The 20090-nt window shown below is 43.1% G+C and overlaps 1 protein-coding gene across 6 annotated transcripts in view; it reads right to left on the bottom strand.

Annotated features, from left to right (window-relative positions):
- dmxl1 (Dmx like 1) overlaps positions 1–20090 on the bottom strand; it is a 240997-nt gene that overhangs the window by 186409 nt on the left and 34498 nt on the right. For all 6 annotated transcript variants that reach the window (XM_033017479.1, XM_033017480.1, XM_033017481.1 and 3 more), the window contains exon 2: positions 16021–16146. In XM_033017479.1, coding sequence (XP_032873370.1) covers positions 16021–16146 — 126 coding nt within the window. The remainder of the gene's footprint in view (positions 1–16020; positions 16147–20090) is intronic.

The raw sequence follows: 20090 nt of genomic DNA, 5'->3' as shown, positions 1-20090 counted from the left end.
TTTACAATTCTCACAATGACATGAGCTCTTTTGATGCCAGGAAAATTGACAGATTCACAACAAAATAAGTTGTCCCTGTCTTCGAGGTTCACTCGTTATCACTTCCATCTCCTATGTATCTATTTATACTATTACTAAAACACTAATCTTGACCACTTCCGGTTTGCGGTTCTTTTAATTTGCGCAAAAATGGTAACATATATCGCTATGATTTTTTCGCTACCTTACTCACCGTTCTCCTTTGCTCCAAGCGCACCAAGTTTTGTTCCGATCGGTGAAATATTATAAAAGTTATAAAGGTTTAAAAAAATCATGAGATCAGCAGATTGGTCTTCTCGCATGTCATTCAACATGAAGGTAACGCCCCTTCCAGAACCCGCGGAGAATAAAGCCACTGATGCGGGGATGAGTCCGTGAGCAGCGTGTTAAGTTGAACCCGAAGCCTCTGAGTGAAGTCGGAGTGGGACCGGGAGCTATGCATGAAGCTGAAAGCTGAAGGCGCGGGGTGAGCAGAGTGCGAGGAGCGTCTGCTGCGACCACCCCCCCTTCCCACACCCCCCTTCCCCCTCCCACCCCTTCCCCACCCACCCCACCACCACGCTCTCCCCCCCACCTCCAACCCCCTGCCCACACACACCCCTACACCCCTCCTCCCCTCCCACACATGAAGAGGAAGGGGGGAGGGAGTGCTGCGGTGTGAGGGGAATGAGCCGTGCCTGCGCAGTTAGGGGCAATGGGTGAGTTGTGGAATATTGCTCTGGGGGAACGGGTTGCGTTGGGAGAAACAGGCCTCCCCTGTGACTGGGACCCAACGGGTCCGACTTACTCTTGTAATAATATAAATAGAAAAGCTCAATTTATATTATTATATCTCCGCCACTCCCCCTCTCTACCCCCTGACCTCCCTCGCCTCCCTCTCTACCCCCCTCCCCCCTATGAGGGGAACTCCAGCACTCCAACCCGCTTGGCCCCGCTGATACACATTCGGCCCCGCACGCTCGGCTCCGTTCGGCCCCGCTTGGCTCGGACCCGTTAAGCCCAGCTCCATTGGCTCCGCTGGACGAGGTGAGGGAGGGATTGGGGGAGTGGAGGAGAGGAAAAACATCCTGGGTAGTTGAGGAGGGAGAGTGCGGGGATTGAGGGAGAGGGTACAGGGAGAATTGTTCAAACGTCTACACTCCCTCTCACGCCCCCTGCCTCTCTACCCTCCCTCCCCCCCTCTCTACCCTCCCTCCCCAACTCTACCTCCCTCTCTCTAACTCCCTCCCTCTGTCACTCTCTACCCCCTCCTCTACCTCTACCCTCCCCGTCTACCCACCTCACCTCCCTCTCCCTCTCCACCCCCTCACCTCCCTCTCCACCGCCTCCCTCTCTAACCCCTCCCTCTCTGCCCCTCTCCATCCCTCTCTCTCTATCCTCTCTACGCCCCTCGCCCTAACACTCGCTACCCCCCCTCCCTCTCTAGCTCTGCCTGCGCAGTTGGAGGCTATGCTTGTGGATAGGGTGGGGGATGGGGGGAAAGAAGCGTATGAAAAAAAAAGAGCGAATTAAAGCGTTACTTTAAATTAAAGAAATCAATGTTCAAATCATAGGTTGTAAGCTGCCCAAGAGAAATAAAAGATGCTGTTCCTCCAATTTGCGTTTAGCCTCACACTGACAGTGGAGCAGGCCCGGGACAAAGAGGTCAGTTTTGGAATGGGAAGGGGAGTTAATTCATTGACCTGCTCCATTATAATACATTTGACATCAACGCTACATTTGTAAAGGTCCCAGAACCTGGCTGCTGTTAGACAAAGCTCCCAGGTTTGATATATTTAGATGAACAGTCTGCAGACTTCAATTTGGATTTGTGTCATGATTATAAAACAAACAATGGAAAATCAGTTTGAAGAGAACCATAGACCAGGTTCCAGAATGTGACTGGAAGCAAGCAGATGGGGAACTGATCTCTTATACTACAAACCTTGCAGCACCATCCACCTTTGACATTGAGGATTCCAAGTGCCCCATGGTCACTTTGTGCCAAAGCCATTAATTTACCACAACATTTCAACATTGGATATTTTCCAAATTGGAATTGTCAGATTTAGAAACATAGAAAATAGGTGCAGGAGTAGGCCATTCGGCCCTTCGAGCCTACACCGCCATTCAATATGATCATGGCTGATCATCCAACTCAGTATCCTGTACCTGCCTTCTCTCCATACCACCTGATCCCTTTAGCCACAAGGGCCACATCTAACTCCCTCTTAAATATAGCCAACGAACTGGCCTCAACTACCTTCTGTGGCAGAGAATTCCAGAGATTCACCACTCTGTGTGAAAAATGTTTTCCTCATCTCGGTCCTAAAAGATTTCCCCCTTATCCTTAAACTGTGACCCCTTGTTCTGGACTTCCCCAACATCGGAAACAAACTTCCTGCATCTAGCCTGTCCAACCCCTTTACTCCACAGGTCAATGTTCCTGATCAGTAAACGATGTACTTGATAGTGCAGGCAACCAGAGAGAGGTGTTCAAATCCCTCTAAGGCATCTGTGGGATTTAAATCTATCTAACTAACTAAATCTGAAGAAGGGTCTTGATCCAAATTGTCACTTATCCACTTTACCAAAGATGCTGTCTGACCCACTGAGTTGCAACACCTTTTGTCTTTTTTGGTAAACCAGCATCTGCAGTTCCTTCTGTCTCTCTCATAATTAAATATGAATTAATATTAATTATAATATGAATATAATATCAAGGAGGGGGGGGGGGGGTTAGTGTGTGTGTGTGACGCCACAGGCTGCCCCCCCCCCCCCCACACACATTGAGGGGACGGGACCCAACAGGTCTCACTTGCTCTAGTATTACTATAAAACTCTCGCTGTGTGTGTGTGTGTGTGTGTGTGTGTGTGTGTGCGTGCGTGTGTCTGCGTGTGTGTGTCTGCGTGTGTGTCTGCGTGTGTGTGTCTGCGTGTGTGTGTGTCAGTCAATCTGGTTAGTTTTCATATTTTCTTCCAAACGCTAGGCCACAGCCTTCCCAGTTTCACACATTCTACTCACATTTTTCCCGTCGAGGCGATAAACATCTTCCTGTCACATTCCCACCTATATTTCTGAAGTTTTTAATCGTTTAAAGTTTTAAAAACAGCCTGAAAACTCATCCATTTCGGAAAAAAAAACCCGAGTAACTTCACAATGGACTCGCAAGGCAGGACGGGACCCCACGGGAGGGAGGGGCACTCGAGTGCACTCATGTGGTGATGGCTGCCAGCGCCCGACGGTGCCGTGGGCCCTGGCTGGAGCTGAGCCTGGGAGCTGGAGTGAGAGCCGAGCCCGGGGCTTGGGATGGGGCCGTGACCGGGGCCGAGAAAGAAGCTGCCGCTGGAACCAAGGACCGTGAGCGCTGAAAGTGGCGGTGGCTGCCGGAGCTCAACGCCCGACACCTAGTGGAAAGGGTTGTGCCGCGGGCCCTGGCTGGAGTCGAACCTCGTGCTCGAGTTAAAGTGAGAGCCGAGCCCGGGGCTTGGGATGGGGCCGTGACCTGGGCTGAGAAAGAACCCACCGCCGGAACCAAGGACGAGCCTGGGTCCGTGGTCAGGGACGAGTCCGGAGTTGAGGTTGTATTCTGCACTTCAGCTCAATTGGCGGTCGAGCTGACGGCTGGAGTCCACAGCCAGGGCCGGGCCGAGTACGAGAACCAGGCCCTGACGCTACTCTACAAACTGGGTTGGTCTTGAGGCAGGAAATGGGAGTGAGGGGAGGAGGATGAAGGAAATGAGGAAGAGGGAAATGGGGTGGGGTGGTGGAGAGAAATGGGGGGGGGGGGTGTAGGAGGGAGATGGGGGGGGTGTGGAGGAGGGAGATGGGGGGGGGGTGGGGAGGAGGGAGATGGGGGGGGTGGAGGAGGGAGATGGGGGGGGGGTGGAGGAGGGAGATGGGGGGGGGGGGTGTGTGGAAGAGGGAGATGGGGGGGGGGGGTGTGGAGGAGGGAGATGCCCCTTCCCTCTCTATCCTCACTCCCATCCTCTCTACCCCCTCCCTTTCTGCCCTCACTCTCACCCTCTCTACACCTCTCCCTCCACCCCCCCCTCCCTCTCTACCCCCCTCCATCTCTGCCCCTCTGCACCCCCCTCCCCAACCTCTCTACCCCCTCCCTCTCGCTCTCTACCCCCTCCCCCTCCCTCCCTCTGCCCCCTCCCCCCTCTAGGGATTGAAGAGGGAGGGTGACGAGGAAGAGGAGGGAGTGCTGAGGGATGAGGAAAATCCTACAAACAGCAAGGAAACAAAAAACAAATTAATCTATTTTGATTGTAATCACAAGGTTAGAAGAAGACTATGGTCATCCAATAGAACATTAGTTAAACAATTGAGCCTCTATTTAACTTTAGGCTGAGAAAATTGCTAGTGGCAGTATGGAACATATTTAAACTTCTGTTAGCCCTTTGTTGGCCTCAATAAGGGTGAAATAAATTAGTTTGGAAATGGAGAACTGAAATGAATCTTCCACCCCCACCCCTTGAACTTCTTTCTTCGCTTCATTTCCTGAAGGCATACACCAATACTGGGGAATGCTTTCAAGATTACTGGCCTGTTAGCCAATTTTGGAAGGGAGATGCGAGAATGTACACTATCTATTTATGTGTTACTGGATAGTAATTAAAATAACTGCCATAATATCTTCTCCTCTCCCGTCAAGGATGTCAAAAGTAGAAACTGAGGTCCTATCCAGCAGAGATGACACAGTTATTATGCCCCTGTCCCACTTAGGAAACATGAAAGGAAACCTGAACGGAAACCTCTGGAGACCTTGCTAACCCAAGGTTTCCGTGAGGTTCCCGGAGGTTCCGGTCACTCTCTCTAATTGTGGAAAGTAGTTTCCGCGTAGTCGAGGCTTCTTCTATGTTCCTGCGATTATTTAAAAAAAAACAAAACAGGCCTCGACTAAAAATAGGTTGCTGTTTGGTCGAAGCCAGTGGAGTGCGGTTGCTATTTACTTACAGGCAATCGAAGGCAATCTCCTTCGCTGACCGGCCATTTTGATTGGCTCATTGGAGTTTTCAGCAAAGATCCTATCGGATCTTTGGTTTTCAGGACCTAGAAGATCCGCCGGAAGGTAAAATGCCCGCTAACTTAATTAAACTTCTTAAAACTGTCTCCACTCCTTCTCCCCCCCCCCCCCTTCTCTCTCCCCTTCTCTTCCTCTCTCCCACGCTCTCTAAAGGACTTACCGTGCTCTGTGGTAGCCAGAGGTTTTCGTGCAAGTTTCCAAAGTGGGACAGGGGCATTAAGCATTGTCTAGAGTTTTTCTATTTAATCAGTTTCCTAACTATGATATATTCGTCCAGCATGTTAACACGAGACTTACATGGAACCATCTTGAGAATTATAAAAGTACCAGGACAATTGCATACTTTCAAAAGTTGTAACAGAGAGAATTTGATGTTTTCTTTATAAAAAAGCAGCCTTGTACCAGATAATTTCAGCACTGGAAAACTGATCCACTGCTGAAACGTCATTTTACTAACTATTCAATTGCACACTGAAGCATTGTCAAATGATCAACTGAAAATGATATCACATGACAAATTTCAATAATTGGGCATGATTATTAGGTTCAATAATTGCTCAATTACAGATTACCGTTTTATAACCAGGTGGCTTTAAAATCAAATCTGGGAATTATTAAACAAGCAACCATTAATCAGTTTTATTAATCTACCATTTATGGAGACACAACATTTGCTGATGCAGGAAATTATTGAACTATTTTAATGTTAAGATCTCCTCAAAACTAGAAGTTAACAAAAAAGTAGGTCACTGGCAAAGAAAAAAAGGGCTCATTGTTTCAAAGCTCTGGGAATTTTACAATCTGATCAATGAGAGTTCGATTTTTGTTATTTATATAATGAGTGATATTAATGCACCGATTTATATCGCACACCCAAATAGAATTGTGCCATTTATATATTCTAGTTGTTCTTTCTGCCAATGTTTATCACTTGCTCTTATCTACATTATATTCAGTCTGAAGAAGGGTCTCGACCCGAAACGTCATCCATTCCTTTGCTCCATAGATGCTGCCTCACCCGCTGAGTTTCTCCAGCATTTTTGTCTACCTTCGATTGTTCCAGCATCTGAAGTTCCTTCTTATACATTATATTCGATCAGTTGGCTGTCTGCTCTTTCAGCCAATTTACTATCTTGTCTTCAATTACTATCCTACCTCCCACACTAAACTTCTGTGTCATCTACAAATCTTGAACATTTTATTCTGTGCACCCATGCCCAAGTCATGAATATATAACAAGATATCCCACTACCAACACCTGGGGAAACTAATAGCCACTGTCATCCAGAATGAAAGATAACCATTTCCTAATCTCTGCTCTTGCCCTTAAGACAATTCTATACCCATGCAACCTTGACCCTTTTATAACTGTGGTGCTTTCACTTTCAAACAAATCTAAGTACAAGTTTCTATGGTTTCTAAAATCTTCTCCAGAAAAGCATGGCATCCAGTTCTGCAAAATACTTCTTTTAAAAATGTTTAAACTCAGGTTTGGTGAGAGGGAATATTCAGTGTACTGGAAAGGAGGTGGTGTTGGAAAATTTAAACAATACACAAGTAGCTCACATGGAGAAAAAGGAGTACAAGAGAAGATAGGAAAAGAAAACATTTGAGATGACATAACAGGGAAGAAAGCAAGTGACAGAGATCAGTACAAAAATGAATTAAAACATTTCTAGATACCTCAGACACACAAAATAGATACCAGCAGGTGTGAGAATGGTGCAGGGGAGTTCAATTTCTGGTGTTTAGATCTGGAATAACAGTTAATGTTTTTATAGTACCAATACACCCACACAGAAGAATGTTTCATAGATAGCACATTTGAAGTAGTGACCTTGACCTTTCCAGCAAGTCCAGGCAGAGGCCGTTGAGTAACAACGAGACAAACCAAAATAAAATGGACAACTCAGTACTTAAGATGACCCCTTTCCTCTATCTCCACCAATCCAGAGGCATCATGCTCTTTAAACAGTCTAATCGCTGATGGGGGAAAGTGTTCCGTGAGAAATGTAGTTCGGTCCGAAACCATAACTCTCATGAGTGTCTCAGCTATGCGGCGAGATCCCACCTTCCCCAAAATTATATTTCTCAACCCCAAAAATCAAAAGCACTCCCTCCTTCCCCATTTTTCCATCACTATCTATTTCTGAACTCACCACTACCTATTTCTGGAGTAGTCCACAGAGTTTTAGGTTTAAAAACAGCTGCAACTTGTGTTTTAACCTTCGAAGTAGTGTTTCTTAAATCACCTTTTAAATTTATTGAAGTCTGCCAACAGAATAACTCTTTATACCCAAATCATGAGTAACATTTCCTACCCAACAGACACTGGTGGAATTTCTTAATTCCAAAGACGACACCAAGGGCTTCTTTCTCGATTTGTGCATAATTACGCTCACTCTTGGTAAGTGTGTGTGATGCAAATGTTATAGGCTTTTCTTGACCATGTTCCATTACATCTGAAACCACAGCTCCTACCCCACAACTAGATGCATCACAAGCTAACTTTAACTCGCGATTTGTACCGTAGTGAACAAGTAATGCATCACTGGTCAAACTCTTCTCACATGCATCAGACGAATTTTGTTGCTCTTTGGGCCTTTCCCAACTTTTACCCTTGTTCAACAACTTGTGAAGAGGAGCTAGCTTTGTTGGTTCCTCGGGTAAGAAGCGCGAGTAATACTGTACCATACCCAGGAAAGAGTGGAGTTGAGACACATTCTGTGGTGTTAGTGTGTTTGCTATAGCTTCAATCTTTTCCTTCACTAGTTGTAAAAGATACACTACTTTGGTCTGTAAGAATGCACATTTACTTCTTTTCAACTTTATATTGTGATCATCAAACCATTTCAACACTTCACTGAGTATCTCCAGATTCTCCTCCTCAGTAAAAGTCGCAATCAGCAAGTCATCTTGATTGCTCAAACAATTTGATGTTCCTTGCAGAATCTTGTCCATTGTAGCTTGGAAGATTTTTTGGTGCTGACTTCACTCCATAGGGTAGTTTTGTGTGGGAATACAACCACATGTGTATGTTTATCGTGAGGTACTGCTGGTTTGAGTGGCGGCGCCTAACGGCAGCGGCTCGACTAGTCGTCTGTCTTTTAAAAAAAAAAATTCTTGTTAAATGTATGTCTTGAGCCTAGTTTTTATTTATTTATTAGCTGTGTATAGGTGGGGGATGTGGGGGAAACCGTTAGTCTCTTCCCTGTACGGGGACCTGACTTTTTCACTGTCGGGTCTCCGGTGTCGTTGGGCCTAACATCGTGGAGCCGGCGGTGGCCTCCGGCCGGGACCAACCTGGGGGCTCCTGTCGCGGAGCCTGCAGACCTGCCATCGCGGAGCTGGCCGACTTCGGTGCGGGAAGAGCTGTGGTGGCGCGCGACTGTGACCCGACTTCGGAGCTTCGGAGGCTCCGGCCGCGGGCCCGGTGGACAGGAACATCGGGAGCTCCGGGTCCCTGGTGGGAGACCGCTTTTCCGAGCTCCGCAACGGCGACTTCTCCCGCTGGAATCGCGGGTTTAAGGACATGGAGCAGGGGCCTAACATCGCCCGGTGTGGCTTAAACGGCCTCAGGACTTACCATCGCCCACCGGGGGCTTTAACATCGGAGCCCGAGTTCGCCTCGACACTGCAGTTGGACTGCTGGACCACGGGAGAAGGAACAAAGGGAAGAGATAAAGACTTTGCCTTCCATCACAGTGAGGAGATGTTGGAGACTCACTGTGATGGGTGTTTATGTAAACTGTGTTAAGTGTGGGTCTTGGATTGTTTTGTAATGTAAAAAAAAACTAAAAAAAAAAATACTGTAGAAATGATATTTCGTTCAAACCTAGGTTTGAATGACAATAAATTGCATTCTATTCTATTCTATTCTATTTTTGTAATGTAAAAACTGCAATTTCGTTCAAACCAAGTTGTTTGAATGACAATAAAAGGCATTCTATTCTATTCTTCTTCTTAAATCAACATTTAGCTGAGCATATGCATGTGACAGATCTAGCTTAGAGAATACCTTCGAACCAGCAAGTTCAGTGCATAAATCTTGTGAGGTTGGTAGTGGATACTGTTCAACATCTACTGCCTGGTTGATGGTCACTTTGTAGTCTCCGCAGAATCTCACTGTGTTCTCTGCTTTCGGAACCACTACTATTGGAGTAGCCCAATCACTGTGATCTGTTTTAACCATTACACCGTTTTGTTCCAACTTTTTGATTTCAGCTTCTCCTTTACTTTTCAACGAATATGGCAGTGCTCGCGGTCTACAGTAGATAGGTTCCACATTGGGTTGAATCCTGATGTGCGCTTGCTCACCCTTTATGCCATCGTAGCTGTCTTTGAACATAGCATGTTTCTGCAACAACTGATCCAATTGCATTTGCGCTTTGACTTGGAATACAGATTTCCAGTCCAGTTTCAGTAAGCAGAGCCAATTTTTGCCCATCAACGTCGGCCTATTGACATAACTTGCAACAATTTCAAAGTCTTGTCTTTGTGTTGTACATCACAAACTATCATGTCTCCAATGCTTCTCCAGAGTACATTTTCAGCTGAACGTTTCTGTGATAGGCATATTGCTAAATTTGGATTCATAGATGTCTTTGCTGATAATTGTGCAATCAGCAGCGGTATCAATACACATAGTAATGTATTGATTGTTCACTTTGACCCTTGTCTGATAGTCTTCCTTTCCAGACCCAATGTTCATAGTATAGATGCCGTCTTGTGATGGTGCTCTACATGCTGATGCAATATGGCCTTTCTTTTGACAGTTGTAGCACAGAGTCCTTGAACTGGCACATTTACTTTGTGTTGACCATTGCATCAATAGCACATATCTATGCTTTGCCCAGAACTTTGCTGTGAAGGCCTTTTCCCTGTCTTGTCATGCTTGTGTTTTGGAACTGCCTTTTGACTGTTGACTGTGCCAGCATGTGTTGGTCGAAACTCATGTGCACTTTCACATTCCGTCTCCATGGCCAAAGCAATTTTGCATGCCAAATCATAGGTAAGGGCTGGTGTGTGCAGTAATTTTGATTGGATTTGCTCATCCAGCATTCCACATACAAATCTATCACGCAAACCTCAATCCAGAAATGTCGCAAAATTGCTGTGTAGAGACAACTTCTTCAATGAGATAATGTACTCACCCAGTCTCACTAGACTTCTGGATTCTTGTGTGAAATTTGTAACTTTCTGCAATCTCTATGGGCTTATGGTTGAAGTGAGCATCAAGTTTTGAAAGAACAGTATCAAATGAAACATTGCTTGGTTTCTCTGGGGCTCGGATGTTGGTGAGAGTTTCATAAACTTCAGGACCAATTTCAGTTAATAGAATGGCTTTGTTTTGTTCCTGGATGGTGGGGTGGAAGATTGCAACCTTCAACCTCCCTGTTTCGACGAATGCAATCAACCTGGCGTGCACAATCAAATAAGATCAAATAGAACAAGTTGTCCTACAACTTTAGGCTGTGCATGCCATACACAAGAAGAAGTTCCTGGATGGCCTTGTTTTGTGCTCTTACCTGCACTTGATCACCATCCTCTGTTTCTTCAGCTTCAACAATGTAATTTGCAATAAAAACCATTTCCATTCGCTCACAGTACGAGGTAAAGGTTTCATGGTTCTTGTCAAAAGTCCCTAATCGGCCTATGTATCCCAAGGACACCATCTTGCCCCATAGACACAACACAAAGATAGCCTGACAAATTCTAGATGATTTGTAAAGCTGCTGTTTTAAACTACAGTCCCATGCATAGAAGGATCTGCAGCCTATCGTGTCCAGTTCACAAACAACTGCGACACAGCTCCATATTTGCTGTTTAAAATGTTAAACAATACTGCATACTGCAAAACAGTCCTGCACTATATTTAAAGGTTGAGTTCACCAACTCTATCCGATCCTCGTTGCCATTGTAAAATATTACAGCTTCAGCATGTAGATAGAAACAAGCACAGGTTTTCAGTACACGCTGTTGCCAATGTGGGTCTTCTTTATTTTGCAAAGGTACACTGCGCATACTCACACATATCCACGAGACTGATAACGTATAGAATATATCACACAACATAAATCATACCATTCTAGTACTCCGTTCTTAAAGTTACAGTACCATTATATACACTACAATTACAGATAACAATCTCTGGCTGGTCACCCTCACCTTTCGGAATGTTTTACATCCATTCAGTGATATCACCAAGGAGTCAAGACACCATCTGGGAAACACATGTTCCTGATCTACAATATTCTTCACAACTATTATTCCCTTGACCTTCCAACTCCATCTTTCTTCAGCTGATTTTTTCTTAAATAGATCGGGGAGATTAGTCAACCTGGATTTTAGCAAGGTTTCTGATATGGTACCAGATGGCATGCTGGTCAAAACAAAATTAATAACCCTGGATCTAAGGGAGAATGACAAATTGGATCCACAATTCTCCATGGTAATCATTATCCACGTGTCTATATTTGATCCCTCGTTTTCTAATGTACCTATTAAATGATATGCAGAGTTTATGGTACAAGTAATTTGCATTCAAAATAAAAATTGGCAGTTACATATAGATGGGCTTGTTGGCTTTGACAATATTCAGAGAAGTGAAGTAATGTATTTTGCAAAAATGCAACAAGGCAATGGAATGCATAGCAAATTAGAAAATACAGAGATATGTGGAATAAGAGGGATCTTAAGAGCTAAGAGGAAATATTAATACAGAGGTTATAAAGAAAAATAGAAACAATGTGCTGGAGGAACTGAGCAGGCCAGGCAGCGCGGATGGAGGGAGATGTGGACAGATGACATTTTGGGTGTAACCTTTCTTCAGACACTTTATAATGACAAATTGTTTCTTTTCCTGCATTAACTGAAGCAAGGAATTAAAAAAAGATACAAAGTGCTGCAGTGTTAACTATTCAGGCAGCATCTTGGATAGATAACATTTCACATTAGGCCAATTATTCAGGCTGACCGTGGTGGGGGTTGGGCAGGGACAAAGGACAAAGAAGAGTGTTGGAGCAGGCCAAATCCTGGCTAGTGATCGAAGGATGCAGGCGAGTGGAGTTTTTGATAGGCAGATGGTTGAATAAAGGCCAGAGACGAAAAGAGATAAGGTGTAAAATAACATTAGAAGAAATATGAATTATGAACCCAGAGGAAGGAATATAGGTGGAAGAGAGAGTGGGGAGAAATGGGTGTACGTCCAGTGGGTCACAGGGGAGGGGAAGGTTGTAGGTGGTTATCTAAAATTGGAGAATTAATTGTTCATATTGTTAGGATGTAAACTACCCCAGCGGAATATGAGATGCTGTTTCTTCAGTTTGTGTGTGGCCTCACTCGGGCAATGGAGGCAGCCCAGGACAGAAATGTCAGTACAGGAATGGGAAGGAGGGTTAAAATGCATTCAGTAGACCCTGGCAGACCGAGTGCAAGTGTTCGGCGAAATGGTCATCAATTATGCGCCTGGTATCTCCGATGTACAGGTGGCCACATTGGGAGCACCGGATGCAGGAGATTGTTAAGAGGAGGTGCCACTGAACATCTGTCTCACCTGGAAGAACTGCTGGGGAATTTATCTCTCTTCTTGCAAGGAATACAAAAGCAGCTTCATTACGCTGCAGGTAGATCCAACATTAGCTGGGTTAGAGCTTGGGAACTAAATATCAAATCTGGAGAAGGCTAATGTTGAGATGGCAATGTCCAGAAATTGTGAACAAAGAACAGTTATCCAGTTTAGAAATCTCAGATTTGGCGTCATTCTTCGATAAATCCAATGTAGCATCAAATTGTCATCAACATTTTCAGGTTTTGTCCTATTGCATTGGTTACTGCTCTATCTCTATCTCTCTCTCTATATATCTATCTCTCTATATATCTATCTCTCAATCTCTCTATCTATCTCTATATATATCTATCTCTCTATCTACACACACACACACATATATAATCCTACTGAAGGTACACAAAATTGCTGGGGAAACTCAGCGGGTGCAGCAGCATCTATGGAGCGAAGGAAATAGGCGACGTTTCGGGCCGAAACCCTTCTTCAGGCTGTATAATCCTACTGCATTGGTTACTGTTATCTCTCTCTCTCTATATATGTATATATATATATATATATATATATCGTCAAAGAACACTAATATGAGCCTTTTAAAAATGATGAAAGTTTTCCAAGATATGCATGGTTCCAGTTAAACAATCCCGACACAAATTTCCACAGCAATTAGCTATGTACCCGAGGAATGAAGGTCAATGCACCAGATGTGTGTAGATGTAGGCACTGGTGGAGAAATGATAAATGCATTACACAGCAAGGCAATTTCATCAATAACTCTGAAGGGCAAAACTGACAATGTTGTTACATATCTACCACTATTGTATTAACATTACAATCTTGGTTCAGTTACAACTTAACAATTTTCTATATTAAGTTTCATTTCCAAGGTCTTAGCAATCGAGAGTTCACCCTTCTTAATTGTGCATCTTCTGTACAGCCTCCTTGGGTATCCATAATACTTTTATTTTCAAATCCAAATCACTGAAGCAAGTTAGAAATACAGTGGCCTTTCATCACCAATTCTTTTTCATCATATTTGTAGGGTCTCGACCCAAAACGTCACCTATTCCTTCTCTCCAGAGATGCTGCCTGTCCTGCCGAGTTACTCAAGCTTTTTATTTCTATCTTTAATACTACCATGTTGTGTTCAAATATTCTCCCTGCCTCCAGAATCAGTCTAAACAGTACTCAATTACTGTTATTGCACCTATTTTTTTTAAACTAATGATCTTTTGCTTCTGACTAAATAACCACTGGAAATCTTGATACAGCATATCATTCAACTTCCCACAACCTAATAGAGATATCATTATCTCCGAGAAAGAAAGGGTTTGATCAGGCCAAACTTTCCTGTCTTAATTATCCTATCTTAGTCGGTTTATATCCACTAAATATTTCTAGAGGTTACTTTCAAGCAAAATTAAATGTATTACATAGTTTGAATTAATACCGTTGTTTTGATATGCCATCCTTTTAAAATGTGGGCACATTAGCTGCTTTGTAACTCCTTCATTGATTATTAGTGTCTTACTGACTTCCTTCCCAACTCCTTTAACACTCATAAATATCAACTATCCATGAGCATTTAATGTTTAAGCCTATACCTTTGAGGACTTCATCTCACTTTAATGGCTAATATCCGGCCTCAAGTAGTGCTTATGCCTTCCCCGTGAATGATGGGTGGAAGGTAAATAAATATGGATCCAAGACAAACCTTTTCATGTTTTGCTCTTATTTTTATCTTTAATGGCTGGCAGCTCTTCACAGACTGGTTCTTTTATTGAAATACTATAAACACAACTCTGTTTTTATTCTACAGGTTCTTACCATTTACTTCCCAATCTCTGTTCCTTATCTAAAAGGTTTTGATCAGATATTAAAATCCTATGTCCATCCAGCAATGTAATACCGACACAGAATAGATGTTGCTCCTGATTTCTTTCTACTCTAGAAACTTTCAGATTGTTTAAATTGGAACAGTACAGTACAGAACCGGCCACCTGGCCCACAATTTCTACTCCAAACATAATGCCAAGTACTCCTCTGCCTGCATATGTTCCATATCCTTCCACATCCCTATCGAAAAGCATCTGAAATGCCACAATCATAATTGCTTCCACCACCTCCCCCGTAGCACATTCCACCGCTCTTGTGTAAAAAAATAACGACCTGCACATCTCCTTGAAACTTTCTCGCTCTGACCTCTTATCTTAATGCCAAATCCTCTCGTCTTTGGCATATCCACCCTGAGAAAAAGATTCTGACTGGCTACCCTATCTATGCCTTTCATAATTCTATTTTCTCAGGTCTCCCCTCAACAACAGACATTCCAAAGAAAAACAACCAAGTTTGTCCAACCTCTCCTTACAGTTGGTACCCTTTAATCCCAGTAGCTTTTTGCTGAATCTATTCTGCACCCTATCCAAACCCTCCACATCTTTCCTGTTATGGGCAACCAGAACTGCAAACAATACTCAAAATGCAGCCTAAGCACAGTCCGACAGAGCTGCAAAATGATTCCCAACTCCTATACTCATGTGTCGTAACACCACTTACATTCTCCAGTCCGCTCAAAGTGCAACACCTCACACTTGTTTGCGTTAACTCCATCTGCCACTCCTCTACCCATATCTGCAACAGATCCAAAACCCACTGTATCCTTTGACATTCTCACTCTGCACAACTCCACCAATGTTGGTGTCGTCTGCAAACTTACTGACCAACCCATCTACATTATTCGCCAAATCATATCAGAAGAGCATAGGTCCTAGCACAAATCTCCGCAGAACAATACTGGTCACAGACATCCAAATGTGAGTAAATCCCATTCCGAAGAAATCTCCCAAATAGCTTCCCGACCACTGATGTGAGGCTCATCAGCCTACAATTTCCTGGATTATCTCTACTTCCCTTAAGCAAACAAATGTGATGGGAAGATCTACATTACTGTCTAAATCCATCCACATACATTGAGAGGTTGGTAATATTGAATATATATTTTAATTTTGTTCACTGTATGTGGGCAGTGCTACATTTCCTGCTAATTTCCTACTTGCTGAAACTCTGGTTCTGGCTTTCTACCAGAATTACCTTGGTGTTCACACTAAGATGATCTTAGAAGCGCTGGATAGAAATGTTATTAAATTACTAGTTATGAATGTGAAGCCAAGACAAGGAAGGTTGGAGACAAATCAAATATGACTAAGCAAATGACAAAATAGGCCAAATTGAATGACACTTTCCTCATGTCTTCGGCTATGATGTTGTTGCAGAGGCCAAACAATTAATTACTAAACCACAAACAAAATCAGAACATAACTCTTGGGTTAAATGTAAAGCTTAGTCACCAAAAAACATAAAAAACCATTCAATTGTTACATAAGGTATTCTAAAACATTCATGTACCTTTCCTTCCTGCATGGAGCAATCAACACATCCAACTTGAATGTTTCCATGTTTGGCCCCAGGGATAATTTGAAGTCTTTCAAAATCACTGGCTAAAATGACAATGTCACATCCAGAGGCATAGGCCTGTTAAAACATTGAAAATAAAAGGTCAGTAAAAAGAACAACAAATTAAAAAATTAAAAAATATTGTTTTTCTACAATGTAAACATAAATTAAAATTTTGCAGTACTTGGATTATTTCAAGTGTTACGATTTAATTTACATGAATATTTAAAATCATGTTATTTAGCACTTTACAATATCTCACGTTATTCACAGGTTCATTTTGCTTAGAAATAAACCTTTAAATTAACTTTATTGTAGCTTAGATACTGTATGGGGCCCTTTGCCCATTGAGTTCACGCTGACCATAGATCACCCGTTCACACTAGTTTTACATAATCCTATTTTCTCATCAACTTCCTACATCGACCAATTTTTACAGAGGCCAATTTTTACAAGCCTGCACGTCTTTGTAATGTGGGAGGACATTGGAGCACCCGGAGGAAACCCACGTACTCACAAGGAGAACTTGCCAACTCCACACAGAAAGCACCAAGGTAAGGGTCCAACCCATATCTCTAGTGCTGAAAGGCAACAGCTCTACCAGCAACACCATTGTGGTGCCCTAAATTACTTAGGTGACTAAAATCACATAATGGAATAATACATACCATCATAAAGCCAGCAGGTTTGATTATCATGGCAAAATTTCTTGTGACAGAGACTATTTGACCCATTGAGTCCATAATGGCTCACAGAGCAATCCTATCTATCCGATGTCCTTACTTCCCTGTAACCCACTCTCACTCATGTCCATCGACTCTCCCACCACTATCAACACGTTTTCTTTTCCCACAGTATCTAAATCCACACAGTCAAAGGAAGAACATGCAAACTTGGCATTGACATTAGATGTCAGGATTGAATTGTCAGCAGTGAAGCTGCAGCATTATCTAATGTGATTCTGCGCTGCCTGTAAAGTCACAGGAATAAGGACAATAGCAATTCTATTCCAGGTTCTGCTTGATACGTCAAGTTAAAAAAAGCCTAAAAAAAAAAAAATTTTTTTTAAAATCACACATTCCATCTCCATTGCAGATATAAAAGAAAACAACAAATATATGGCTGAAGAAATTAAGGAGCAGGCCTTCAGATTTCTGAGATATAAGACCTGTGCAAATCAGATAGATTACATTTCAATATGATGGCACCTTGGAGGAACAATTTCCAATGCTTTTGAATAGAATTTAAACTTGCTAGAGTGCAATAATAACCTGAGATTAGTCAGCAGAGAAACAAAGCTTATAGTTAGAAATAGTCAGCAAATAAATAAGCAGTAAAAGCTAGACAATCAGCAGATATATCCAGAATATACATAGATACATAGAAAATAGGTGCAGGAGTAGGCCATTCGGCCCTTCGAGCCTGCACCGCCATTCAATATGATCATGGCTGATCATCCAACTCAGTATCCCGTACCTGCCTTCTCTCCATACCCCCTGATCCCTTTATCCACAAGGGCCACATCTAACTCCCTCTTAAATATAGCCAATGAACTGGCCTCAACTACCCTCTGTGGCAGAGAGTTCCAGAGATTCACCACTCTCTGTGTGAAAAAGTTTCTTCTCATCTCGGTCCTAAAGGATTTCCCCCTTATCCTTAAGCTGTGACCCCTTGTCCTGGACTTCCCCAACATCGGGAACAATCTTCCTGCATCTAGCCTGTCCAACCCCATAAGAATTTTGTACGTTTCTATAAGATCCCCTCTCAATCTCCTAAATTCTAGCGAGTATAAGCCAAGTCTATCCAGTCTTTCTTCATATGAAAGTCCTGACATCCCAGGAATCAGTCTGGTGAACCTTCTCTGCACTCCCTCTATGGCTATAATGTCCTTCCTCAGATTTGGAGACCAAAACTGTACGCAATACTCCAGGTGTGGTCTCACCAAGACCCTGTACAACTGCAGTAGAACCTCCCTGCTCCTATACTCAAATCCTTTTGCTATGAAAGCTAACATACCATTCGCTTTCTTCACTGCCTGCTGCACCTGCATGCCTACTTTCAATGACTGGTGTACCATGACACCCAGGTCTCGCTGCATCTCCCCTTTTCCTAATCGGCCACCATTTAGATAATAGTCTGCTTTCCTGTTTTTGCCACCAAAGTGGATAACCTCACATTTATCCACATTATACTGCATCTGCCAAACATTTGCCCACTCACCCAGCCTATCCAAGTCACCTTGCAGTCTCCTAGCATCCTCCTCACAGCTAACACTGCCCCCCAGCTTAGTGTCATCCGCAAACTTGGAGATGTTGCCTTCAATTCCCACATCCAGATCATTAATATAAATTGTAAATAGCTGGGGTCCCAGCACTGAGCCTTGCGGTACCCCACTAGTCACTGCCTGCCATTGTGAAAAGGACCCGTTTACTCCTACTCTTTGCTTCCTGTTTGCCAGCCAGTTCTCTATCCACATCAATACTGAACCCCCAATACCGTGTGCTTTAAGTTTGTATACTAATCTCTTATGTGGGACCTTGTCGAAAGCCTTCTGGAAGTCCAGATACACCACATCCACTGGTTCTCCCCTATCCACGCTACTAGTTACATCCTCGAAAAATTCTATAAGATTCGTCAGACATGATTTACCTTTTGTAAATCCATGCTGACTTTGTCCAATGATTTCACCACTTTCCAAATGTGCTGCTATCCCATCTTTAATAACTGACTCTAGCAGTTTCCCCACTACCGATGTTAGACTAACTGGTCTGTAATTCCCCGTTTTCTCTCTCCCTCCCTTCTTAAAAAGTGGGGTTACATTTGCTACCCTCCAATCCTCAGGAACTACTCCAGAATCTAAAGAGTTTTGAAAAATTATCACTAATGCATCCACTATTTCTGGAGCTACTTCCTTAAGTACTCTGGGATGCAGCCTATCTGGCCCTGGTGATTTATCGGCCTTTAATCCATTCAATTTACCCAACACCACTTCCCGACTAACCTGGATTTCACTCAGTTCCTCTATCTCCTTTGGCCCGCGGTCCCCTGCTATTTCCGGCAGATTATTTATGTCTTCCTTAGTGAAGACGGAACCAAAGTAGTTATTCAATTGGTCCGCCATATCCTTGTTCCCCATGATCAATTCACCTGTTTCTGACTGCAAGGGACCTACATTTGTTTTAACTAATCTCTTTCTCTTCACATATCTATAAAAACTTTTGCAGTCAGTTTTTAACTTTTGCAGTCAGTTTTTATAGAATGTTAAAAGCCATAAAGGCTCTATATTAATAACACAAATATTTGTACATGTGTCTTTTTACAATACTGCACACGATAATGTGACAAATTCCTTCAAAAAAGTTGACAAGCACTTTATTGCGTTCATGAATAACATAGTATAAACAAAAAATATAAGAAAAGATAATATATTGATGGCTTTTCCGAAAATGGCATCAAAATACACAAATACATTTTGTGGAACGGTTGTCGTGTGGTGTCCACCAGTGACCTGGTTGGCACAGTAAGTGCACGTATTTCTTATTCCTTTCTATGTTTATGAATACCACATGGAACAATAAGATTGCAAACAACGTTTCCACTTAATTCACCTGATCATGTAGTAGAATACTGCATCTATCCGAGTGGACACCGCAACGCGCGTTACATATCATACACACAAGCATTCGTTGCGGTGGATACTCAAAGGTTTGGTGTCCCAGAACAAGCATAAACCAAGCATTATTAGCAAGAACCAAGCATTATTAGCAAGAACCAAGCATTTTCACCAATGTGATCTAAACGGTACATTAGCTTATGGATATGAGCCATCGATGGCCGATGATTCGTCAGAATGTATGATTTGGGCTGCTTTTTTTTGTGGGTAAAATGTCTCCATAACAGTCTTTGCGGAGCTTCCCGAAGTTGACACGAAGGAATGAAGTTGGCGACCTAGTCCGTACGAAAGGTAAAAAAGAGACAGTGTGTTGCCAAATTAAAGATTGGCTCAGTTTCTTAGTTTTGAT

The sequence above is a fragment of the Amblyraja radiata genome, chromosome 3 (assembly GCF_010909765.2).
Source record: "Amblyraja radiata isolate CabotCenter1 chromosome 3, sAmbRad1.1.pri, whole genome shotgun sequence".
NCBI lineage: Eukaryota > Metazoa > Chordata > Chondrichthyes > Rajiformes > Rajidae > Amblyraja > Amblyraja radiata.
This window is presented reverse-complemented; position numbering and strand designations above follow the sequence as displayed.